General features: G+C 69.8%; 4 protein-coding genes across 7 annotated transcripts in view; all 4 read left to right on the forward strand.

The window, feature by feature from the left end:
- USP36 (ubiquitin specific peptidase 36) overlaps nucleotides 1-8401 on the forward strand; it is a 22100-nt gene extending 13699 nt beyond the window's left edge. For both annotated transcript variants that reach the window (XR_012778116.1, XR_012778117.1), the window contains 2 exons: nucleotides 7148-7230; nucleotides 8336-8401. The gene's annotated coding sequence lies outside the window, so the exon portion shown is untranslated. The remainder of the gene's footprint in view (nucleotides 1-7147; nucleotides 7231-8335) is intronic.
- The window catches only part of CYTH1 (cytohesin 1), an 18845-nt gene extending 2554 nt beyond the window's left edge, over nucleotides 1-16291 (forward strand). Inside the window, exons 1-13 of one of the 3 annotated variants that reach the window (XM_075518830.1) lie at nucleotides 4223-4387; nucleotides 7148-7230; nucleotides 8336-8400; nucleotides 9191-9257; nucleotides 9465-9583; nucleotides 9944-10024; nucleotides 10163-10275; nucleotides 10347-10495; nucleotides 10597-10708; nucleotides 13689-13765; nucleotides 14078-14149; nucleotides 14525-14679; nucleotides 14944-16291. In XM_075518830.1, coding sequence (XP_075374945.1) covers nucleotides 4363-4387; nucleotides 7148-7230; nucleotides 8336-8400; nucleotides 9191-9257; nucleotides 9465-9583; nucleotides 9944-10024; nucleotides 10163-10275; nucleotides 10347-10495; nucleotides 10597-10708; nucleotides 13689-13765; nucleotides 14078-14149; nucleotides 14525-14679; nucleotides 14944-15022 — 1197 coding nt within the window. In that variant the 5' untranslated portion in view covers nucleotides 4223-4362 and the 3' untranslated portion in view covers nucleotides 15023-16291. Of the gene's footprint in view, nucleotides 1-4222; nucleotides 4388-7147; nucleotides 7231-8335; nucleotides 8401-9190; nucleotides 9258-9464; nucleotides 9584-9943; nucleotides 10025-10162; nucleotides 10276-10346; nucleotides 10496-10596; nucleotides 10709-10985; nucleotides 11354-13688; nucleotides 13766-14077; nucleotides 14150-14524; nucleotides 14680-14943 lie in introns of those variants that run through there. The other 2 variants (XM_075518831.1, XM_075518832.1) reach the window with 2 other exon arrangements.
- A 2451-nt stretch (nucleotides 16292-18742) lies between these two features.
- Nucleotides 18743-23228, forward strand: LOC142417714 (dynein axonemal heavy chain 17-like). Its single transcript, XM_075518665.1, has 13 exons — nucleotides 18743-18842; nucleotides 19123-19315; nucleotides 19386-19485; nucleotides 19577-19662; nucleotides 19831-19956; nucleotides 20274-20429; nucleotides 20521-20604; nucleotides 21005-21172; nucleotides 21380-21496; nucleotides 21694-21983; nucleotides 22109-22304; nucleotides 22450-23102; nucleotides 23156-23228. The coding sequence occupies exons 1-13, from the start codon at nucleotides 18748-18750 to the stop codon at nucleotides 23226-23228; spliced, it is 2337 nt and encodes a 778-aa protein (XP_075374780.1). The 5' UTR covers nucleotides 18743-18747.
- Nucleotides 22971-23294, forward strand: part of LOC142417786 (dynein axonemal heavy chain 17-like) — a 33753-nt gene continuing 33429 nt past the window's right edge. Inside the window, exon 1 of the mRNA XM_075518807.1 lies at nucleotides 22971-23059. The gene's annotated coding sequence lies outside the window, so the exon portion shown is untranslated. The remainder of the gene's footprint in view (nucleotides 23060-23294) is intronic.

The raw sequence follows: 23294 nt of genomic DNA on the forward strand, positions 1-23294 counted from the left end.
CTGCACCGAGGGGACCGGGGCTGGGGGGACGCAGCAGCCCCTTCCCTGGCGTGGCGCAGGGGTGAGCCGGGGCGAGTCGCTGGGCCCGGCTGCGGGAGCAGCTGCGCCGCAGAGCTCTGGGCTTCCCAGGTCGAAGCAGAGGGATGGCGCAGGGATGGGACCGGGCTCGGAGAGCAGAGCCAGGAGCCGGGGCTGGTGGGGCTCGGGCAGCACGGCGTTGGGCAGAGGCAATTAGCCGGTTCCTCTCCTGAGGGGTTCAGGAGCGGAGGACAATAAGCCGCGTTGCTGACATTCAGCAATTACACGTTAGGGACGCAGCAGGGCCCGCGTGTCCCTGAGCGGTCGTTTCAGCCCTTCTGCGTGCTGGGCCATCGCGGCGGGGTCGGGGTCGGGAGTTTCTGCTCTGGGCCTGAGGGAGGGGGGAGGCTGGTGGGGGGAGGCAGCTCTCCGGGGCCTCGCTTTCCGGCAGGCGGAGGATCGGGGCCCGGAGCTGTGGTTAGCATAACCCCGGGGTGTTTGTGAACACCCCACCTCGCCCAGGCAGGGTGCGAGGATCGAGGCGGGTGTCTGGGTTGCTCAAGCCGGGAGGTGCCTCCTGGCCCTGCTTCAAGCCGGCTGGAGCACCCGCGGGTGCCCTTGCTGCCTGGGGGTTTCTCTGGCTGCCGGTCCAGGCCCTGGGCAGGCACTTGCCACGCCACATGCCCAGCTCAGCCCCGCGTCCCCCCAGCCCCCCTTGCCTGCTCTTGTACCTCCTGGCTGCCGAAAGCCCCCAGCGATGCGGCAACCACTGCTTCGGCACCTGGGAAAGGGGAAGTGGTGCCGAAACCAGAAGGTCGGTCGTGTCGGTGGCGAGCGCCTGGCTGCCCTCGCAGCCCCACGAGCTGCCCTTCTCCTCCGCCTCTCCTCCCGTCTGCAGCCGCGCTGCTCCTGGGAGCTGGGGTCCCCTCCTGCCCCGCACCCTCCTGCCTGCGAGAGCGTCTTCCTCCCAGGGTGCCCTTCCCCACTGCCTGCCCGGTCAGGGCTCCTGCCTGTCCGGCTCGGGTTTCTCCTAGCTCAGCACGTCCCAGCGCTTGCTGGCACAGGCGAGCGGAGCTTGCTGGCTCCTGGTAGCCGAGAGCCGGCAGCCGGGCTGTCCACAGGACGCTGCCTCGTGCCCCGACAGGCTCTGGGGTTCGTTACTCATGGCCGTGCCCTGTGCTTGGGGATCGCTCCTGCTTTGAGGGAAAGAGCTGTCTGTCCGGTTTGGGTTCGCTTGGCACCCATGGGGCTGGAGGGATGCGGGTGTAGAGGGGCCGGGGGGTGGGAGGGCTGCGCCTTCCCCCCAGCTCCACAGCTGGCCCCGAGGCCGGGATCCCGGGGCAGGATGCCCCCCGGTTCCTGCTGCAGGATCCCCCCAGCACCCCGGGACCGCGGCAGAGCCGGAGGCACCTCCGTTGCCGCTGGGGCACGCCCGGAGCTCAGCTGTCTGACCGGCGTTGCCGGGGGGCTGGCAGAAGGTGCACCGGGCCTGCCCGTGCACGGCGCGCAGGGCAGGCTCAGCCTGTCGGGGCTGCGCCAGGATCGGCGCCCAGGCCCTGCGCCCCACGAGCGGGGGCCGTGGCGGCACCCCCCGCTCCCCACGCCAGAGCTGCGTCGTGTCTCTTGGTGCACCTTCCTTTATGCAGTGCCGGTTGCTACGCGACCGCCGGCTCCTGATGCTTAACGCTCCAATACGGAGGGATAAAACCGCTCTAAAAATACCCCACTGACGGCCCCCCGCGGGGGCAAGGGGGCTGCCGGGGGGCAGGCAGCCCGGGGCGGGGGGGCTGCCGGGGAGCTCCCAAACTCCTCATCCTCTAAGCGGCTTTGAGCCGCCGGCCGGTGCCTCGGGAGCGGAGCGGGCCGGTGTGCAGGCAGGGAGCGGCGAGGATTGGCTGGGGCTGGCGCGTGGGCTCCTGCAGCTGGAGCTCCCCTGCCAGAGCCGCCTTCCCCGGCTCCAGCCAGAGCGGGGAGTCCTCCGGCTCCCCTGCCTGCACCCTGCCCGCAGGCCCCGGCGCCGGGGAGCCAGCCGCTCGGCCGCACGGCACCTGCCAGGCCTCTGCCTGCTCCCGCCTGCCCCGTCGGAGCGGGCAGCGTCCTGCGTGGGACCTCCGCAGCATGGGGACGGTCAGTGAGCTCTGTGCCTCCAGTTTCCAGGCCTTCCTCTGCCCCTCGGTGGCCGCCAAGGCAGGTAGGCGCTTCGTGCCCTCCCCTCTGCTCACCGCGGGGTTCCCGTCCCCCCAGTAGACGTGGCGGTGCCCGCGGCTCCGGCTCCATATGGCTCCTGCTGACAGCGGCACAGAGAGTCCGTGCTGTCTTGCCGTTTCCTTCCCCCGCACGCCGCCGGCCTCCCCAGGCTCGGGCCTCTGGAAGCGCTGAGCCCCGGCAGGACGGCCGGGCACTGGGCCACCTCGCGTGCCATTGCCCTGCGCCAGCGCCGGGTGCCGTGCTGGGATGGGGGGGTGCTCGGGAGCCGGTGGCGGTGGCCGGGAGGGTGCACGCAGCCCGGTGCGGCTGTGGGAGGTCCCGTCCCAGCCCCTCGCCCTCCTGCCCTGGGCAACGCACGAGCCCTCGGCCGCCCTCGCCGCTGCGAGTGCGTGTGGCTGCAAGGGCAGCTCGGGGCGGTGCTCTCCGAACCGAAATCTCTGCAGGGCGGCCCAGCGCCTGCTGCGTTGGGGCTGCTGTTGTGGGCTGGCTGCCCCTGTGAGCTGCTGCTGCCTGTGGGTTCCTGCCCGAGCGTGGGACCGGGGGTGGCTGTGCCGTGGGGCGCGGGGCTGCAAGACCTCCTCCGGCCAGCCCTGCGCCCTGCTGGCAGCTGAGGCCAAGCAGCAGCAGGCTCTGTTCCACCTGAGGCCCAGCACGGCGAACGGTGCGGAGAGCAAGCGAGGTGCCGGCCGGGCGGCGCTTCCGGCACCTGCACGGTGCTCGGTGCATGTGGACGTGGCCAAGCCGGTGCTCACCCGGCCACGCCGCGGGCCGGGACTCTGTGCGTGGGGGGTGCAGGAGGCCGGAGCTGCCGGGGAGCAAGGCAGTGGCGGTGGCTGCAGGTTCCCTGCCAGGCTCTGGGCCCAGGGAGCGGGGGTGACGGGCACGGCTGTGCCAAAGCAGCACGAGGGCCCTGGCTGGCTCTGGGCGCGGGGCCCGGCCACCTGGGAGGGTCTTTCCTGGAGTTGCCTGTCCCCGAACCCTTCTCCTGACGCACCTCAGCTGTCGATGGGGAAGGACAGGGCTGACGCAACCCAGGATGCGCACACAGCGCGGTGAAAACAGGATGTGGTGTGCTGAGACGGGCAGGAAGTTTCTTGGGGCCCCGCGGGTCCCCCAGCCATGGGGCACGGTGGCGGCGGGCAGCAGTGCCCCGCAGCAGAGCCCGGTGACAGCCACTGCCGGCACTGTGGTTTCGTCCCCATGGTCTGCCTAAACCCAGTGCCTTTGCCCCTGCGGCGCGGCCCGGCACAGGCATGGCGTGGGCCGGCGCGAGGGCTGAGTAGCGGTGCAGCACAGCTGCGGGCCGAAGGACCGACGCAAGGCTTCCACAGCCCTTCCTCCCCTTGCTCCGTAGCCGGCATTCTGGGTGCTGTTTCTCCATCTCACGCTGCCGAGCAGGATTTAGCTGAGTCAAGGCGGCCGAGGCTCACACGGCCTCTCCAGGCAGCTGACGGTGGGACAGGGACATGCTGGGGGTTCGCTCAGGTCCCGTTCTGGTCCCATCCGGCCGTGTGCGCTGCCGTGGAGTCTGCAGAAGGGCAGCAGGCGCCGGTGGTCCCCGCAGCGCTGCCGGTGCTGCCCGGGGCTCGGTCCTTACAGCCTGCGCAGGACCTGGACCTGCAGTGGGGAGTCTGGCGGAGCCGGACGGGGAGCTGTGGGGCAGGGCCGGGGGTCTGCTGGGGTGGGGGGCCCCAGCTGGTGCAGGGGAGGGGACCCCGGCATTGCCGCAGCGAGCTCAGGATGTGCTCGGAGGCAGGCCCCAAGGAGGGAAGGGCTGGGCCAGCCCCCAGCGCCGGCCTGGCAGGGACCCCAATGCATCACGTCCCCCACCCCGGGGCCGAGGATGGGGAGCAGGGCCCTGGCTGCCCCGTTCCCCGCCCAGCCGGGAGCAGAGGAGTTAAGGCACTGGCGGCTCCGGGCTCGTTGCGGCAGGAACAGGGTGTTGCTGGTGTCAGCTCCTGGCGAGGCCGGGATGACGCCCGGGCGGCCCCGGAGCTCATTGGCCCGGCGCGGCCCTGACTCACCCCAGGAAGCACCGGGGCGGGCAGGTGCCCGCGCCCCGAAACAGCAGCACCTCTCCAAAGCTGCGGGCAGCACGGGCACAGCCGACCGAGCCGGTGGAGACGGCCTGCCAGGATGGTGCTCAGGGCGGAGGACAGCGGTGAGCCTGGCCCAGGGACGCGGGGAGGCTGGTGGGGCCGGGCGAGGGGGAGGTGGGCAGGTGGCTCCGTGTCTGCCCCGCTCCCGTGCCACTGGCCCTGCCCGCTTGTCTCAGGGCAGCGGCGTAGGGAGGAGCACGGGGGACGAGCGTGGCCTCCGCACGCCATGGGGGGCTCGGCTCTGTGCAGGGCACGGCGGGAGCGGGGGACCTGCTCCCGCTCCTGCTCCCAGCTGCCGCAGCCCCCAGCGACCTCGGAGCCCGGGACAGACGGACAAATCCTGCCAGTGCCCCTTGCTGCCCTCCTGTTGCCGCCGTGTGCAGGGTCCTCAGGCTCAGCTCTCGTCAGCAGGAGCTGTGGGAGCCCCCGGGGCCCTGCGCTGGGGCCTCGTGCTGGCAGGGATCGGGCGTCAGCACTGGGACCCCCGCAGTCCCGCGGTCGCTGTGCCCCAACTCCTGTGCTGGGATGAAGCCGGGGCAGCAAGCGCGTGCTCCGGCCTCCCCTTCCCTGCGTCCCGTGGCGAGGCTCGCCAGCCTCTTGGGAGCCGTTCGGGCTCCGCTCGGCGCTGCGGGGTGGGTGCTGCACAGAGTGCCGGGGAAGGGTTAACGCCCTCTTCCTTCCCCAGAAAAGCTCTTGCGTCTGGGGTTTTTCTTCCTCTGGCTGCTGCTGACATGGCTGGGCGGCTGTCACGAGTGCTCACCCTCCACCGCAGCAGCGCGGGTGGGGAGGGACCTTCCCGGGCCCTGGTACAGACCCGCTGGCCCCCTCTGCCCTGCAGCCTCTCATTCTCTGCTGCGCCTGCCCCGGGGCCTGCCGAGACCCCTGCCCGGTCGCAGGTGGGCAGGGGAGGCAGAGCTGCTCCTGCCAGGGCTCCCTTGCTGCTCATCGGCCGAGTGCCAGCGGGTCCCTTTGCTGGCTCCAGCCTCCCGCCCTCGGCCGGCTCGCCTTGGGGCAGGTCCAGCCCCGGCACCGAACTTCACCTCCCCTGCGCCTGCGGCCGCGGCCAGGCGGGAGGGTCCTGCGGCGCGCGCCGCAGCCCAGGGATTTAGGGGGTTTAGTGGCTGGCAACGGGTGTGCGATGCAGCTCGGCCCTCCCGCAGCAAGCCTGGGCTTGCCGGGTGCCCTGGGCGCCGGGCAGGAGGGGCCGAGTGCCTGCGGGAATGGCACTGGGGTGCGCGAAAGGTGCTTGGATGTATAAGGCAAGGCCTCCGGTATTTTAAGTTTAAATAACTTTTAACCTGCTGCCATGAGCCAGGTTGTCTGGTTCGTGCTTTCTAGCGTTGGAGACTGAAAATATTGGGAGGTGTTGCCGTCGGGTCTGGAGGGATGGTGTTGCAAGCCGAGGCTGCCACTGACCTTGGCAGCGGGGGATTTTTGCAAAGGAGGAAGCTCGTCAGAAAGCCCGAGCGCAGCCAGGGAACTGCTGAGTTCAGAGATTCGGTTTGCGTGGTTGTGATCGCCCCGGGGGCGTGTGCGGCTCCCACGGAGGAGGTGGCGGCTCGGGGAGAAACGATGCGCAGTTGAGGACGGTGCCGGTCCAAAGGCACGTGGCGTTGCTGGGCGCCGGGACAGGGCAGGCGGCCGCCCTGGGGACGCTCCAGGTGAGTCTGGGGTGGCGGCAGCGGTGGCCTGGAGACCACGGCCGTGGTGGCACGCAGGGCCTCGGCAGAACAGAGCGGTAATGTTTGGGGATGGAGAGGGCAGTGGCAGCCCCGCCACGCGCCTGTCCCCAGCACCCCTGGGCAGGGAGCAGCGTGAGGGCCGAGCCAGGGGGTGCTGCCGCCGCCTCCCTCGGGGACGGCACTGGAGGGACGGTGCTTCGGTGTTTTCACGGGCGGCCTTGGTGTGGCGTGCGAGGGAGCTGCTGGAACCTGCTGGCAGAGGTGGGAGGCATGGGTGGTAGGCGAGGGCCAGGAGTGCCGTGGGAGGAGCGGGTGACCTTGGGGACAGGAGGGAACAGAAGCGGGTTGCCGTGTCGGTGCAGAGCAGGTCACGCAGCGGGGAGCGCCAGGAATGTCCCGGGAGCAAGGGGGAGCGTGTGGCGGCCCCAGGCTTGAGCCTCGGGGATGGTGTTGGGGAGGGGGTGCCAGGGAGGTGTAGGTGGCACGGTGTGTGGGCGAGCTTTGTCCGGAGGGTCTGCCGGCTCTGGGCCCTGGCTCGGAAGGACGGATCCAGCACGGAGGGGGCTGCCAGGACGGCCAGGAGCTGCTTTTCCCTGGGGCTGGCCCGGTGCGGCAGAGCAACCTGTAGGGCTCCAGGTCCGTGCGGAGCCCGGTACCATGGGACACGGCAGAGCCGTCCAGCCGTGGCAGGGACCGGGACAGGCACCGACACCGGCCCGGCTAGGGTAGAGCGGAGTTAAACTGGACTTGGCAGGGTGGCAGGACCGGGGCCGGGGCCGGGGGGAGGAGCGCTGGAGCTGGTCCAGGGGCCATGCTGGTCCTTGCTGCCCTCGCTGCCGGGCCGCCGCGGGCTGAATCAGCAGGAACCAGCAGTGCCCGGCTCCCCCGCTGCAGCCGCTGCCACAGCCCAGCGGGGCGATGCCCTAGCCCTCACATTCCTTGCGTGCCATCGGTGGCAGTTGGCCGCTCTGCGGGGCCGAGGGCACCACTCGCCAGCCCGGCTCCTCCGGGCACCCGGCAGTTCCGCGTCCCAGCTCCTGACAGGTCCCGGGCTGCCGGCCGGGAGCAGAGGCTGCGCTGGAGCCTGGCGGGGATGGTTCCCACGGCCACGCGTGCTGACCTGACTGTGTCTCCGCTCAGTGCCCAGTGACCTGACCCCGGAGGAGTGCCAGGAGCTGGAGAACATCCGCCGCCGCAAGCAGGAGCTGCTGGCTGACATACAGGTGTGATGCTGAGGGCCACCGCCCGCATGCACGATCCCCCTGTCCTGGACGTGGCAGCTCCTTGCTCGGGGCTGTCCCCTGGGAGGCAGGGGACAATCTCCGGGCCCGTGTCACTGGGCAGGGTCCCTGCAGCCCCATCCAGGGTCCCTCGCCCCGCTGCTGGGAAAGGGGAGGGTGGCCCAAGTGAGACGGGGAGGAGAGGCTGCCCCGGCCAGGGCTGTCTGTAATGGCCGGGGGATCGGGGTGCAGTGCCCCAGACCCACAGAGCCCATGCAGGAGCAGGCCCAGGGAGGGCCATGGGTCGGGTTTGCGCTCCTGTCCCCTTTCCTCGCCAGCCGCCCTCCCCTCGTGGCCCGTGGGGACTCTCGTGGACCCGCTGGGGCAGAGGATTGGAGCTGCTGGAAGCACGGGGCAGGGCGAGCTGGGCCCGTGGGGCGGACGCCAGCGGCTGCTGCAGGGAGCCCATGACCTGCTGCCCCACTGCCTGATAGCACTGCCTCTGCGGGGCCCCGGGGCCGGGGCCAGGGTCCCAGCAGGGGACGTGGGCCTGGGCTGGCAGCCGGCCTGCCCTGCCAGGCCGAGGCGGTCGCGGCTTCTCCTCGCGCCCCGCAGAGCTCCGGGCCACGCTTGTGCCGATCCCCGCGGCCCGGGGCACCGGCGTCTCCGTGCCAGTCCCTCCCTGGCACGGGCAGGGACCGTGTCTCTGGGCCAGGCCACTGCCCTGGCAAGCGCCTGCGAGGTCAGTGCTCATCTGGGACGCTCGTCAGTCATGTCCCTGATTAACGCAGCAGAGGCTAATTACTGCCATATGCTGGGCATGATCTAAAGGGCTTAGGGGGTAATTTTGTTAACCTCTGAATCTCTTCCTTCCTGCGCGCTCGGAGCACGGCGATGCTGCAGGGGGATTAGCAGCGGGGTGCAGCCAGCCCCCCCGCGAGTGCCCCCCGAGCTGGTTCAGCCCCAGGGAAGCACTCGGGGTGGGACGGGAGGAGGGGCTGCCAGGGCCTCCTGGGGAATGGCCCTGGGGCTACCGTCAGGGCTGGGGGGCTTGAGGGCTTGGGAGGGAGGCAGGCACCTCCTGTCTCAGCGCGCTCTCTCCCCTCAGCGGCTGAAAGATGAGATAGCAGAGGTGACGAATGAGATCGAGAACCTGGGGTCCACGGAGGAGCGGTGAGTCCTCTGCCCAGGACTCCGCTGAGTCCAGGGCCCCCGCTGAGCCCCCTCCCCTGCGGCGAGGCCGGCCCTGAACGCCGGCTCACTCGCGCCGTGTGGGAGCCGCGGGCGGCTGAGCGGTGCGGCCCCATCCTGTGGGTGCTGGTGCGGGTGGCTTTCCCAGGCACTCCGAATTCCTCGGAGCGGTAGCAGGGTACCGGGCTGCTCCGAAGGTTTGTTTTTCCAGGCCTCAGCCCCTCTGTCTGGCCACGGCGACTGTCGGGCTTTGTTATTCTGAGCTGGCGCAAGCGGTGCCAGCCTGGGATTAGGGGGTCCCGTCAGCCGACGGGAGCTGACTCCCAGCGTTGTTTCCAATCACCCACTGGGGCGTGAGAGCCGTCACCCTCGCGCCGGCCCCGCTGGGGGCTGAAGGCTGCTCTCCCCAGAGCCCCGCCGCACCCAGCTTGCCCTAGCCTCCCCCCACGCAGAGGTGACCCGCCGGGATGCTGTACCCGGCACCCCTTCGGCACGGGGTGACCCGTGGACGGGGCACGGCAGCTCCTCTTTGCTCTGGGGCCCAGCAGGCCGAGGGCAGCCCCATGCCGCTCTGGCACGGAGTGGGGCAGAGAGGCGGAGCAGCGTGCCAGCTTCCCCCCGTGCAGGTTGGACGCAGGGGGCCTGGCCCGGTCAAAGCTGCTCGGCTCCCGTTCGGCCCAGGCTGCCGCGGTGCGCTGCCCGAGGGGCGAGGGGGTGGGCAGGAGGCAGCCGGGCCCCTCCTGGGCGCTCAGAGCTGCTTTGTGCCTTGCAGGAAAAACATGCAGAGGAACAAGCAGGTGGCCATGGGCAGGAAGAAGTTCAACATGGATCCCAAGAAGGTACTGCGGGACGGGCTGGGTGGGGAGCGGGGCAGTTCACCAGCCCGTCTGGGGCCGTGCTGGGCTCTGCCACCTCGCGGTCCAGGTGCCCGGCCACCCGCTGGGTGCGGGGCAGAGCCAGCAGCCAGGGCAGGGGCTGGGCAGGCAGCAGGCAGGCTGGCGGGGTCAGCAGCAAGCCCCAGAGCAGTGCCTCTTGCACCGCTCCAGGGCATCCAGTTCCTGATCGAAAACGACCTGCTGAAGAACACGTGCGAGGATATCGCTCAGTTCCTTTACAAGGGAGAGGGCCTCAACAAGACAGCCATTGGTGACTACCTCGGCGAGAGGTACGCTGGCCTGGGGCGGCTCGGGTCTCCTGAGGGTGCCCTGGGCTCTCACCGCCTGAGAGACGGGACTGCAGCTCGAAGAGCTGCAGCTCTTTGAGCTTACAGGGCAGCTGAGTGGGGGTACCTGGGGGGCTGGGCACCCTGGGTGCGAGGGCCAGCAGCGGGGCTGTTCGATCCATGGCCGGCACTTGCGAGAGGCCGGTGTGTGCAAAGCAGCCCAGGACTCGAGTGGGGGGGTTGCTGCAGGTTTCCCTCCACAAATGAGCAGGGTCTGGAGCGGGGCGGGGAGACGTGGGGCTGCTCGGCAGTCACAGGACTTGCTGATCATGCATCCCTCGTGCTCTGGCTTTGTTCCCGCAGGGACGAGTTCAACATCCAAGTCCTGCATGCCTTCGTGGAGCTGCACGAGTTCACTGACCTCAACCTCGTGCAGGCCCTGCGGTGAGCGAAGCGGGCCGGGAGCTGACCCGCGTCCCATCGGGGAGACGGGCAGCGGGCTGGTGGGGGGCCATAGCGACGGGAGCGTGGCCGGAGGGCGCCTGGAGCCCCCAAAGCAGCGCAACGCCTTGTTCTTCGCAGGCAGTTCCTGTGGAGCTTCCGGCTGCCCGGAGAGGCGCAGAAGATCGACCGGATGATGGAGGCCTTTGCCCAGCGGTACTGCCAGTGCAACCCCGGCGTCTTCCAGTCCACGGGTGAGCGCCTGCCCCAGCCCCTCTCCCCGGCCGTTCTGCCTCGCGGCTGACTGTCATCTCTGCCCCCGTAGACACCTGCTACGTGCTCTCCTTCGCTATCATCATGCTGAACACCAGCCTGCACAACCCCAACGTCAAGGACAAACCCACGGCGGAGCGCTTCATCGCCATGAACCGTGGCATCAACGATGGGGGGGACCTACCCGAGGAGCTGCTCCGGGTGAGGGACGGGACGCGGAGGGGCCAGGGCTGGGCTGCGGAGCTGGGCTGCCGCAGGGCTCCCGGGCGGAGCAGAGCTGACGCCATGTGTCGTTGTACCAGAATCTCTATGAGAGCATCAAGAACGAACCCTTCAAAATCCCTGAAGATGATGGCAACGACCTCACCCACACCTTCTTCAACCCCGACCGGGAGGGCTGGCTCCTGAAGCTAGGTGAGTGCTGGCAGTGGGGCGGACGTGGCCTGGGGAGGAGCTGGGCCGGGGTGCAATGCCCTTGGGCTGCGTGCACCTCGCCTGCTGGCCTGGCTCCTCGGAGCGTGGCCCTGTGGAGGGGTGAGAGGCTGGAGATGGGGGCGCAGCCCCCATGGGGAAGGCGTCCGTAGGTCCAGCAGCGCTCCGTCTTCTGTGGGGTGGTCAGCAGGAGCAGACTCACAGCTGATGAGGCCCTGCGGTGCGGCTGGGTGGGCGTCCCGGGGGATTCTGCCTCTAGGTTGGGCAAGCCCCGGGGCGCAGAGCTGGTACTGGAGTCCGGTGTCGGAGCAGAGACCGCGAGGCCTGTCTCATCACCGAGCCACAGCAGGGTCCTGTCGGAGCAGGCCCCCGGGAGCGAGCGGCGAGCTGCCCCAGGCTGCGTGCGTTCCCCCCTCCATGCCACAGACCGGTCCCTGCCTCACCTTCCCACAGCATTATCACCTCCGCATCCCGGCTCCACATGCAGGCAGCGTGCATGGCATCCCCGCGGCCCTGCTGCACAGCCCGGCTCTCGAGGCCGGCGAGCCCGCTCCACGCCCTGGCTCCTGTGGCTTCTCCTCTCGGCAGCTCTGGGGAATCCTCTGCCCGGGTTAAGCGAGGGGGGACGACGGGGTGCTGCCAGGAGCGGGGTCTGGTGGGGGCCTTTCCCTGGGGCTCTCGCTGGGGTCGGGGCTCTGTCCTCGCACCGGGGGGTGTTTCTGCCGTGTCGCCACCCCCTCGGGATGGGAGAGGGGCCTTATCCCCACACCGTGCCCTGACCGGTGCAGAGCCCGGCCCTGGGGCTGAGCAAGGACCCCCAGCTGTGGGGCAGGGGGACACGGGGGAGAGCCCCAGACCTGCCTCTCCTGCCCCTGGGCGAGCCCAGCGCCCCGCTGGCGGGAGCGCCCCGTGCACGGCCAGGCTGGCACCTGCCGCCGCCGGAGCCGTTGGCGGGGGGCGGGGAGGCGGCAGAGCGGCCGTGGGCCCCAGCCCGGCTGCCGCGGCTCAGCCCGCTCGTGGGGCAGGGAGGGAGGCCACGGGGCGGGGGGAGCCAGGCCCTGTGCCCCCCCGCCGAGGAGATCGGTCCCACAGAGCCACAGCGAGCCAGGGCAGGCTGGCCCCGCGGCGGTGCCGCCGGCCCGGCCCCTCACGGCTTCCCTGCTGCAGCCCTGCGCCACTGACCCGCGCGGGGCAAGGGGGGTTCTTTGGGGTTTCCTCTTTTTATTTTTTTTTCCTTTTTTTTTAATTTTCTTTTCTCCCTCATTTGTATGTTTCCATGATTTTGGCTCTTCCTTTCCTTGCCCCCAACTCCAGGAGGTACGTACCCCTCTCCCCGCTCTGCTCACGCCGCTGGGGCTTCGTTTCCTTTTCGTTTTTAATTGCTGGTGATTAGTCTCATTGCTGCTGCTGCTAACCACCTGCACTGCCCCGGGGACCTCGCCCGCCGAGGGGATGGCCCCGCTCCCGACCCCACCAGGGCAGGGATGCGAGGTACCAGCCCCACCGATGCCGAACGCTCCCCACGGCCCGCCGGCCCCCTTCGCCGCCCCGGCGCAACCCCGGCCCGGGGACGGACGCGGCCGCAGCTGCTCCTTGCCCAGCCCCTGGCGGGGGCCGCCCGCCCGTCCACGCTTCGCCGTGTCCACGGGCAGCTCAGCCCGGCCGCGGCGGGTCTTTGCCTCCGGCACCACGAGGGACGTGGGTGGGTCGGGGGCGTCCCGGGCAAGGGCCCCGGCCTGCGCGTGGGGGTCAGGGGGTGCCGAGCGCCTGAGCTGGATGGGTGCGGGGAGCAGGCAGGAGCCGTCCGCGCGGCGCCCTGCGCCGCGCCGGGGGCTCGTGGCAGTGCCCGTGCTGGGTGCTGGCGCTGCCCTGGCTCCGCCACCTGCAGCCCCGGGGTGCCGGGGCGCGTCGGTGCTCCCCCGGGGGCCGTGCTACCCTCGGCCCCGTACGGCTCCGCAGGCCCTGCCCGACGCCGCGCAGCCCCGCGCCCCTGCGGGCCCTAAGCCCCGGGCTCCTCCTGCGCCGCGGGACCCTGCCCTGGCACGCGGCCTCTTCCCGCCCGCAGCCCCGGGAGAGGAGGCGGCTCTGGGGGTGGCTGGGGGCTGGAGAGGGTCGGGCCCCGGGTTTTGGGGTGGGCTTGGCTGGAGGGAGGCAGAGAGGGTTTTTCCTCCAGGAGGTGCTGGCCCCAGCCCGGCTCTGGGCGGACGCTGGGGTGGGCGGCCAGCTGGCACGGGGGAGCAGGGAAGCACGGGGCCTTGCCGGTGGGGAGGGGGAGATGAGCACGGCCCCCGGCACACACGGTGCCTCCTCGCACCCGCGCCGGCCCCGGGGTGCCGGCCGCTCATCCCACGGTGGCAGCACGTCCGGCACCGCTGCGATGGCCAGGGCGCGCCGGCGCGGTGGAGGGGGAGCCGGGCCCGGAGGCGAGCGGTCCCTGAGCCCAGGGAGCGGCTTCTCCCTCCGCGGCGGCGGTTGTGAGACTCCCTCTGACCAAAAGCCTGCGAGCCGTGGCCCTGGGCTCGTGCCTTGCCGCAGCGCCAGGCCGTGCTGGCTGGGGCACGGCGGGACCGCGGTCAGTGCGAACAGAAAGCCCCTGCATCCCCCCGAGAGCTGCCTGGCTGCAGTGTCCTCTGGCTACGCTGAATCAGTGTTTTGGGTGGGAATGGGTGCAGCGCTCCCGGCCGGGCCCCCCCACCCCCACCCCCCCGCCTCCATCTTCATCCCATCTGCTTTCCGCTCCTGCTCGTGCCCTGCCCGGCGCGGTGTGTGCTGCCTGCTGCTGCTGCGCCCGGCGCCCGCCGGGCTGCCTGGCTCTGCTTGCGCCCCGGTGCCCGGTGCTTGTCTGTGTGCGTCTGCGTGGGCTCCAGCTCTGCCGTAGCCTCCGTGTGCCGCGAGCCTCCGGGCGCGTGCCCCGGCCGCGCTCTGCCGGGGCCGTGCCCGACCTGCCCCTCTCTGCTCCCAGGAGGCAGGGTGAAGACGTGGAAGCGACGTTGGTTCATCCTGACCGACAACTGCCTTTACTACTTCGAGTACACGACGGTCAGTGTCCTTCGCGCGGGGTGTGCCGAGCCGGGGCAGGGAAGGGCGCCGGATCCGGGCCGGCGCTCATCTGCCTGCGTGGCACGGACTGGGCGCGGCGTCCCGGCGCGGGGCTGGCAGCTGCCTCCTGCCACGCTGAGGTGCCGGGGGCCGCAGGGGTCAGGACGCGGCCCTCGGGCCGGGCAGCACCGGACGCCTGGGCGGAGGGGTGCCGGGACAGGGGTGTTTGCAGCGCCCGGCCCTGCCCGGGGCGCGCGGGCGGGGTTTGGAGGCGTCCAGCCTGCAGCTCAAGCCTCTGCTTGGCCCCACCAGGATAAAGAGCCCCGAGGCATCATCCCCCTGGAGAACCTGAGCATCCGTGAGGTGGACGACTCGAAGAAGCCTGTGAGTGCTGCGGCGGGGTCCCCCGGGGCGGGGGGGGGCAGCCCTGGTGCTTTGGTTGGGGCAGGAGCAGGGCAGGGAAAGCTGGGAGGTGCTGCGGCCCCCGAGGGATCCCCCCGCGGCAGTCGCTGCCTGCACCCAGCGCGGTGCCCGGGTGCAGACCTGGGGCCGGTCGCTGCGGTGCCCGGGGCTGGCGGCGGGGCAGGGCACGCCCGGGGGCCCTGGGGCGACGGTCGCGGCACGTCCGTCCCTCTCTGCTGCGCTGGGGGTGGCTGTGCCAGGGGAGCGCCCGCGGCCTCGGTGCTCTGCCTCATCCCTCCCAGCCTGGGGCCCCCTTTGGAAGCGGGGGCTGCCTCTGAACGGTCTCCTCCCTCCCAGAACTGCTTTGAGCTCTACATCCCCGACAACAAGGACCAGGTGATCAAGGCCTGCAAGACGGAGGCGGACGGGCGGGTGGTGGAGGGGAACCACACCGTGTACCGCATCTCCGCCCCCACGCCCGAGGAGAAGGAGGAGTGGATCAAGTGCATCAAGTGAGTGCTCGGAGGAGCGAGCGGCTGGGCAGGGGCACGGCGCTGGGCAGGGGCACGGCGCTGGGCAGGGGCACGGCGGGGACCTGTCTGCTGCGCTCGAGGGGGGGCAGCGCTTCCTGGGGCACCCTGCAAGGACGGGGGTGACGGGCTTTCCCCGGGGCACAGAGGGACCTGCCCGAGGCCCTGCCAGGCAGGTCAGAGTCAACGCTACAGCAGCTTTCACCTGGCCGCACAGCTAACCCGAGCCCTCGTTCCCCCTGCCAGGGCAGCGATCAGCCGGGACCCTTTCTACGAGATGCTGGCCGCCAGGAAGAAGAAGGTGTCCTCCACCAAGAGACACTAGCAGCCCCCGCTGGCCCCGCGAGGCCGGCATGCCCCCGGCAGCCCGAGCGCCTTCCCTCCCCGGAGGGCTGCGGGGCCGGCGCCGCGCTGCAGCCTGGCCCCCGGGGCCCAGGACCCAGCTTCAGCTTCGCAGTTTCTTTACCGTGGGAAGAAGGGGGCACAGGCGTCTCGGTGGCTCTGGCCCCCCCATCGCTGCCTCATCTCCAGGACAGCATCTTCACGGGCTGGAGCTGGGACAGCGACACCGCTGCGTGCAGGGAGCCCCGTCCTGTCCCGGGCTCGGCTGCAGGATGGGGAGTGCCGTGTGCGTGTGCCGTCCTCCCCTCCTGCCTCGGGGCACCACGGGCGCCCTCCCTGCTCCCGATCCCCCCAGCAAGCGCGCAGCTGCGCGCGCTGCCGGATCCCCCCAGCACCCGTGTCCTGAAGCGCTGGGGGTGTCCCGTCGGGAAGGTGAACAGCTGGCGGTCAGCAGCTGGTGGTTTCGGGGTGCTGCAGGCGCCAGGGTGAAGGGCGGCAGCCCCAGGGCGGCTCGGGGGTGTCCCCGCGGAGGCACGACTCCTGGCCCTCGTTGTAGCGGGCCTGGGTCTGTCCTGGGCTTCCCCACGCGGCTGCCTTGGACCCTCCCGGTGTCCCCTGCGCCGGGGACGGTCCCTGCGGGCGCAGGGAGAGCTGCAGGGCGGGAAGTTGTCATCGTCACGGTGCGCAGTGGTGCCACGTGGGGCACAGACGTGTCCTCGCCCAGCCGTGGGATGCCGGAGCTCGGGTGAGGGCCCTGGTCCGGCAGCACCGGGTGGCATCGCCCCCGGCACGTCCTTGCGGCGCGATCCCCTTGGCGAGGGGCGGGGGAGGCTGTGCCGGGGGAGGCCATCGTCCCCTCGAACACGAGCTCTCGCTCCTGAGCCGGTGGTGGGACGTGCCCGGAGCCTGCGCCAGGCACGGCTGCTGCCGAGGGGCCTGGCCGGGCCGGGGGCTGCAGCCCCCCTGCCTTGCCTCGCAAACACCCGTGTCTCGTCCTGCTCCCCCGGCCGCTGCTCACGGTCTGGAGAGAGGCACCTGGATCAGTATTAGTCTATTTATCAGAGGTGTAAATACTCCTGTATAGTTTTCTCCTTTTAGATTATTTTGTATGTCAGGTTGTTCTGTGCAGAGGCCTCTCCAGAGGGCGGGGGATGGCAGGATTTTTTATTCTAACCTTTTTTTTTTTTTTTTTGCCGCGGCCTTGTAAACTAGTGCTGAGGATCTGCAGCAAATAAACGCCGAACCGCACTCAGCCTCCGCCTCCTGTGGTCTGTGCGCGGCTCGGGACGGGCAGGAGCCCCCGGCCCCCCACCGCCAGCCCCTGCCCCCTGCCCTGGCTTTGCGACCGGGTTCGTGCTTCTCCCAGCCCCCAGATTTTGGTGCCCAGCCCCGCAGCGATGCCACGTTGGATGAAGCCGGCAGTGCTGCGGCCGACATGGTCCTGGTTTGAGTCTCGGCCTGTTCCCGTTCAAGGCCTCTCTTCTCGTGGTGCGCTGGGAGGTGTTTGTGTGCCCGGTGCTCTCGCCGGCTCCCTCAGCTTCCCCCGGCCACCGGGAGGGTTCCCTGGGGACCTCGCCGCGGGGTGCGGGGGGGCTGTGCCGGGTCGGGATGGCTCCTGGTCCTGCATCCCGCGTGCCACCCGCCCGGTGGTAGCAAACCTCCCCCGGCTGTTCCAGCTGTCAGTGGGAACGAGACCGAAAGCTAAGTCGGGGCCAAGGGCGAGCCGGGACCCACAGAGCCCGTGCTGGACGTGCTGGGGCTGGGGGAGGCTGGCCTGGCCGCCCGCCCGCTCCTGCAGAGACCCGGGCCGTGGTGGGGAGCCTGGCAGAGCCGGGGGCAGCCCCCGCCACGGGCCCTGCCCGCCCTGGACAGGGCGGCCCTTGGCACCCTGTCGTGAGTCTGGCTGCGGTGGTGGGTGCGTGGGCAAACAGCCCTCGCCAAGGGACGCCAGGCAGGGACGCTGCGGGGGCGGGGGGCAGCCCTGCAGTTCCGAGGCGGTTGGGCTGTGGACGGTGTCGGTTGGGCTGTGGACGGTGTCGGTTGGGCTGCAGCCGGTGTCGGTTGGGCTGTGGACGGTGTCGGTTGGGCTGCAGCCGGTGTCGGTTGGGCTGTGGACAGTGGCTGGAGGCTGTTGGAGGGCTGAGGGGTGCGGCAGGGCAGGGGAGCAGCAGGGCCAGGCAGGGATGGGGCAGGCCGGGGGGCAGTGGAGCAGGCTGGGGGGTGACGGGGCCAAGGATGGGGCAGGCTGGGGGGCACGATGGAGCCGGGCGGGCGATGGGGCGACGGAGCCGGGCGGGCGACGGGGCCAGGCAGAGATGGGGCCGGCAGCTCCCTGCGAGGCTGCGGCGTGCAGAGAGAAGGCTGAGGGCAGCGGCGAGGGGACCGTGGAGGGGTTGGGGTGTGGGGTCTGCACAGCCCCTGGCTGAGCGGGGCTTCACCTGCCCCCCAGCAGGCCGGGCCCGGTGCCGGTGGGATGTCGGCCGCGCTGGACAAGCGGCATGGCTTCCTGGAGAGCTTCACCACGCTGCTGCTGCGGGTCCGGCCGGACAAGTGGAGCAAGTTTGTGGGCAGCGAGGAGGCCGTGGCCATGCTGGACGAGTTCTTCAAGCAGCAGGACGTGCTGGAGCTGGTGCTGGGGCTGAACCCCGCCGGGCAGCTCCTGCCAACCGCCTGCTTCCCGCCTGCCCTCAGGGGCAAGGGTGTCTACTTCGTGAAGAAGAAGAGGGAGAACATCACCCAGGAGAACTGTCAGAGCAGCCTGCTGGTGGGAGACGTTGGCCCCTCGCCGGTGGAGCAGCTCATCACCGTGGTGGAGGAGGTGGGTTGCCCACGTGCGTGGGCGCCGGGCTCAGGCTCGGGGCGGGCGGGACGAGCTGAGCCCCCCACGCACGCCGCTGCCGCCTGGACACCCGCTGCAGGCTGCTGTAGCCAAAACTTTAGGTGGGCTCAAAAGGCAATTAAAAGAAATTAATAGAAGAAAAATTGCCCCAGGCGCTGGCCCTGGCCTCGCGGTGGCTCCCGGCCGCCCGCCCCTCTGTGCCGGTGGGCTGACCGAGCCCCACCAGGACGCAGAGCTGGGTGAAGGTCACAAGCCCGGTTTTCTCCTGGGGCCCAGCTGGATCACTTCCGCCCCGCGGCTTTAAAAACTCAGCGTAATTCCCCTTTACCCGCGCCCCACAGCTGGGAAACGTCTGAGTGGATTTCTCTGAAACCGCCCATAAATATTCCTGCTCAGAGGACTGCCAGCCCAGAGCACCCGAAAGCCGAGTCAGGCCCCAGGAGCCCCCGCCATTCCCCCTCTTCAGTGCCGGGGGCTTTTGTTCGTGCACCAGCCCCTGACCCCGCTAGGTGCACTCACTGTGCCGCTCCCAGCGCTTCCCAAACCGTGAGTTGGAAACCCACTGCAGGGTGAGGGGACCCCTGGTTGTGCGGACGAGAAAAGCATCAGCAAAACCCATCCGTGGCTGCCGGAGCTGCGGCTGGGCTGAGGCTGGGCTCGGACAGGCGGCAAGAGGGGACGCTGTGCAAACCAGCGCGGCTGCACGCTGCCCTCTGCAACGGGAGAGCTGGTGCTCCTGACCGAGCGCCCAAGCGAGCCCTCTCCTCCAGGTTGTGTCCCCCCTGCTCCTGAGTGAGGAGAACGTGGCGGGCTGGCCTGGGGTGGTGGTGGAGGACATTGTGCGACAAGCCCAGCGGCTGAAGAACGAGATGTTCGTCATGGGCGGGAAGGTCCAGGGGAAGCCGCTGCTCCCGCTGCCGGAGCACCTGGACGGCCGGCACGACTCCAGCACTGCCCTGGACTGGTAGGTGCCAGCACCGCTCGGTGCCAGCCACGCCTGGCAGGGGCCCGCGGCAGCACAAGTCCCTCTGGGAGGGATGGGAGCCAGAATGCCAGCTCGGGCCCCGAGCATCCCTGGGCACAGCCACCTCTCAGCAGCAGAGCCCCTTCGAGCGGCTCGTGCCGGGCGGCCGTGCCGACGGAGGTGGCTGCAGGCGGGTGCGCGGGGCTCCTGGGGCAGCGGGGCTCCCCCGGGGCGGTTCGGGGCCGGCCCCGGTGCTGGAGCGTAGCCCGTCTGCCTTCAGCCTGGCGGGGCCTGTGGACATTTCGGTGCTGCACTCCATCGAGACCATCGTCATCGAGTGGTCCCACCAGATCAGAGACATCCTGAGCAAGGACTCGGCGCAGCCGCTGCTGGAGGGGCTGCACCCCCTGCCCGGGACAGAGTTCGAGTTCTGGCACACGAGGACGGTCAACCTGCAGTGCATCAACAACCAGGTACCGCCTCGCCCACGGGGGCTGGCAGCCACGTGTCCCCGGTGCCGAACGTGCCACCTCTGCCCCCCAGCTGCTCTCGCCCCGAGTGACGGCGCTGGCCGAGATGCTGGAGAAGGCCAACAGCTGCTACTGGCCGGCGCTCCAGAGCATGTTCAGGGACGTCAGCGCTGGTAAGCCCGCAGGCGATGTGGCGGGCAGCTGCCTCTCGCCCCTCCGGCGAGGCTTCCCCATCCCCGACACAGAATTTCTCCCCCGGCCCAGGCCTGGAGGAAGCCAAAGATGTCAGCCTCCACCTGCAACCGCTTCGGATCCTGCTGGAAGAGATGGAGCAAGCGGATTACTCCCAGGTAAGTTATATGTGGCAAAACAACCAGGCACCGCCTGGCTTCCTCGACTGGGGAGAGGCGGCAGCGCTGAGCCCCAGAGGCTGCGGGCGGGCGCAGATCCACCCCGGCTCTGCCCGACCCTCGTTAGCGTGGCCGCGGCCCTGCCCTAACGAGGCTCTGCTCCTGCAGCTGCAGCCCTGCGTGGACAGGGCGCTGTGCACCGTCCGCCTCCTCCGTGCTCGCTGCCAGCACTACAGCTCGCCCGCCCACGTCATCGTCATCCTCCAGGAGATCTGCAACCTCCTCGTGGAGATGGTAGAGCCCCGGGCCCGGCGGCAGCTCCAGCGGGACGGGGCAGGGCAGCGCTGAGCCCCCACTGCCTCCGCCAGCCGCCCCGCTGCGGGACCCTCAGCAGGAGGGGTGACAGGGCAGGCGTGGGCAGCCAGCTGGGGTCACGCAGGCACCCCAACAAGGGGCCGGCAAAGCCCCCGCGTGGGGCGGGAGGAGGTTTGGGGCAGGTGTGGGCTGCAGGCAACCACCAGAGAGCCCGTGGGTCGGAGGGTGGACGCGGGCAGGAGAAGCCCCCTTGCTCCCCTCTGCCGACGGCCCCTGCCTGCATCTGCCTGTCCTAGACCCGTAACTTCCTGAGCCCCGAGGACGTGATGAAGGGGCTGCAAGGAGAAACCGAGGAGGCCTTAAGGGGAATCAGGCTGAGCATTTCCACCATAGAGAAGCTCTTCCAGTCCTACAGCACTTACTGCTCTGACCTGATGCCCACGTTGTTCCCGGTGGGTGCGGGGGACGGTGTGGGTCCGCCTGTGGGTCTGCTGGCCCCCTCCGTGCCAGCTCCGCTCCCTGACAGCCCCTCTCCACTTCCAGGAGGAGCTGCAGCTCTGGGAGTTCCCCCCCTCCCTCGTCTTCAGGAGAACGGACTCCTTCTTGCACAGGCTCAAGACCATTGAGGTGACAGCACGGCATTTTGGGGCTCGGCGCCAGGCCCGTGTGGGCTCTCCCTGCCCCGGGGGCGCCGGGCTGCTCCCCCGAGAGCGGCACAGGGGCAAACTCCCCTCCGGCCCCGGGGTGGGCTGGGGCCGCCGGCCCAGGCGAGGAGCAGGGGGGAGGTGGGAGCCCAGCAGCGGTGCATTGCCGGGAGCGCAGCGGCATCGCTCCCAGCGCACCCCCCGTGCGCCCGGGGCTGGACGGGCACCCCCAGCCAGGCCACAGATCACCCCCGGGAAGGACGCTCCTCGGAGCGGTGAACTCGCAGGACGCAGCCCTGTGCCGGTGCTGCCGCTCCGGGGCCCGGGGAGCTGGGGTTTGCCACTGAGAGGAGCCGGGTGAGATGATGGTTCGTGCTTGCCAGGAGCTGTACCAGACAGCTATCGAATTTCTGAAGCTGGAGAAGGCGGAGCTGGGAGGAGTGAGAGGGAACATCCTCGGGAGCCGGGTGTTCCAGATCTACGAGGAGGTCTCTGAACTCATCAAGGGTTTTGCTGATTGCAGATACGATCCCTTAGATCCTGCGGAAGAGGTGAGTGAATGCTGGTACGGAAGTGTATGCATATGCTAATTAAAAAAGAAATGGCTTGCCAGAACACGCTGGAAGAGCTGGGCTCGCTTTGGGGCAGGTCACGGGGCTGCGGGGCGTCTGGCTTCAGCAAATCCTTCAGGAAGGATTTGGGAAGGAAGCGCAGAGCTTCCACTGCTCCGGCTTAAATCATTTTGCTCTTACTGGCAGCAACTGAACAAAGACTTTGCAGAGTTCCAGGAGAAGATTCAGGACGTGGACAGGCGACTGGCCACCATCTTCTGCCAAGGCTTTGATGACTGCAACTGCCTGGCATCCGCCGTGAAGGTACGCGTGCCACCCCCGCCTCGACGGGTCCCGCCCTCGGGCGCGGGGCGTCCTTGCCCGAGGGCCGGAGGCCGGCAGCAGGCACTGCCTGCAGCCCGGACGCTGCACCCGCGCGCTCGGGAGCGACCGTGGGGGTGTCACCGGGCCGTTCCGGTGATGCTCCGGAGCCCAGAAGCCGCCGCCTCTTCCTCCCGCAGCTGGTGCACATGTTTGCCTCCCTGCTGGAGCGACCTTTGATAAAGGCTGAGGTGTCCCCCTACTACTCAGCCCTGCTGGGAATGTTCAGCGCCGAGCTGGATGACGTGAAGGCGCTGTACGACGCCCAGACCGCTTCCCCGCCGCCGTGCGGGGGGGGCCCCCCCACCGACAAAAACATGCCGCCCATCAACAGAAACATGCCGCCGGTGGCCGGGCAGCTGAAGTGGGCTCTGGAACTGCAGCAGCGGCTGGAGGGGCCGCACAGGGACTTGTTCGCCATCGATCACCCGTACGTGCAGGCCACCCCGTCGCCCCACGGGGACGCGGGGCAGCAGGCAGGGCAGGATCCGACCCGGCGCGCGTCTCCTCCCGCGCTGCACCGCAGCAGCTGATTCTTTGTCGTGACCTTGGCAGTGTGATGGTCAGTGCCGAAGCTAGACTGGTGTCCAGGAAGTACGAAGAAATGGTGGGACTGCTGCGAGGTTACCGCGAGAAGGTCTACGAGGAGTGGGCGTGCGGAGCCGGCCAGGACTGCCACTTCAGCCTGGAGCAGCCCCTGATCCGGAGGGACCCCGGCTCTTCCTTCCTCAGCGTGAACTTCAGCAAAGAGGTCGGTGCTGGCGCCGGCAGCCAGCCTGGCGCAGGGGAACACCAGCGATCGCCCTCCTGAATGTAAATCTGACTTTCTCAGAGGCTGCGGTGAGACGTTTCGGGTTTTACTAACAAACCTTGTCTCCGGCCGATGTGTCTCGCAGCTCGTCGCCGTTCTGCGGGAGGTGAAGTACTTGAACTTCCAGCAGCGGAAGGATATCCCGGGCAGTGCCGAGAGCCTCTTTGCTCAAAATGAGACTTTCCAAAAGTTTGTGGACAACCTGGATCTTATCGTTGGCTGGTACAACGAGGCAGGTTGCGAAGGGGAGACAACCCAGCGGCTTCTCCATGCCCTCAGCTCTGGCCAGGCTGAGGCTGGCTGGGGACCCCCCAGGGGAGAGGCTCTTGGGAAACAGGCCCTGGAAGCCTGGAGGGGTTGGGGTACACCGGGCACGGCACCGGCACCCCGGGTCCCTGCCCGTCCCGTGGCCGGGCCAAGCTGCTGCTGCTGCGGCACGCCGGCCTCCTTCTGCCCCCCCAGGCTCCGTGTCGGTGGGGTGGGGACCCCGTTCCTCCGTAAAACCCGTGCCCTAGCGAGCGCGTCTCAGCGGGAGCAGGGTCCCTCCTCCACCCGCAGCACTCACCTGCGGACGCGTTGCCCCCAGGTGAAGCGGAGGCTGCTGCCGGTGGAGCTGCCGCTGGTGGCAGGGGAGCTGGAGGCTGTGGACGGCCAGCTGGCCAGCGCCGAGCACAGCCTCTTCTGGCACCACGAAGGTACAACCCCGCCCTTGGCCGCCCGAGGCCGGAGGTCCTCTTTGTGCGTTCGGGGGGGCCCTGGCCCCCGGCACCGTCCCACCTCCTGCCCGGCAGCTGCCCTCGGGTCCCCACAGTCATCACACCCAAAACACGGACCCCCGCCCCACAGGCGCGGGAGGGTGGGTGAGGCGGGGGGCTGGACAGCGTGCCCCCCCCCCCCCCGTGGCGAATAGCCCCGAAGTGCCCCGGCCAC

Source organism: Mycteria americana, chromosome 16, assembly GCF_035582795.1.
Source record: "Mycteria americana isolate JAX WOST 10 ecotype Jacksonville Zoo and Gardens chromosome 16, USCA_MyAme_1.0, whole genome shotgun sequence".
NCBI lineage: Eukaryota > Metazoa > Chordata > Aves > Ciconiiformes > Ciconiidae > Mycteria > Mycteria americana.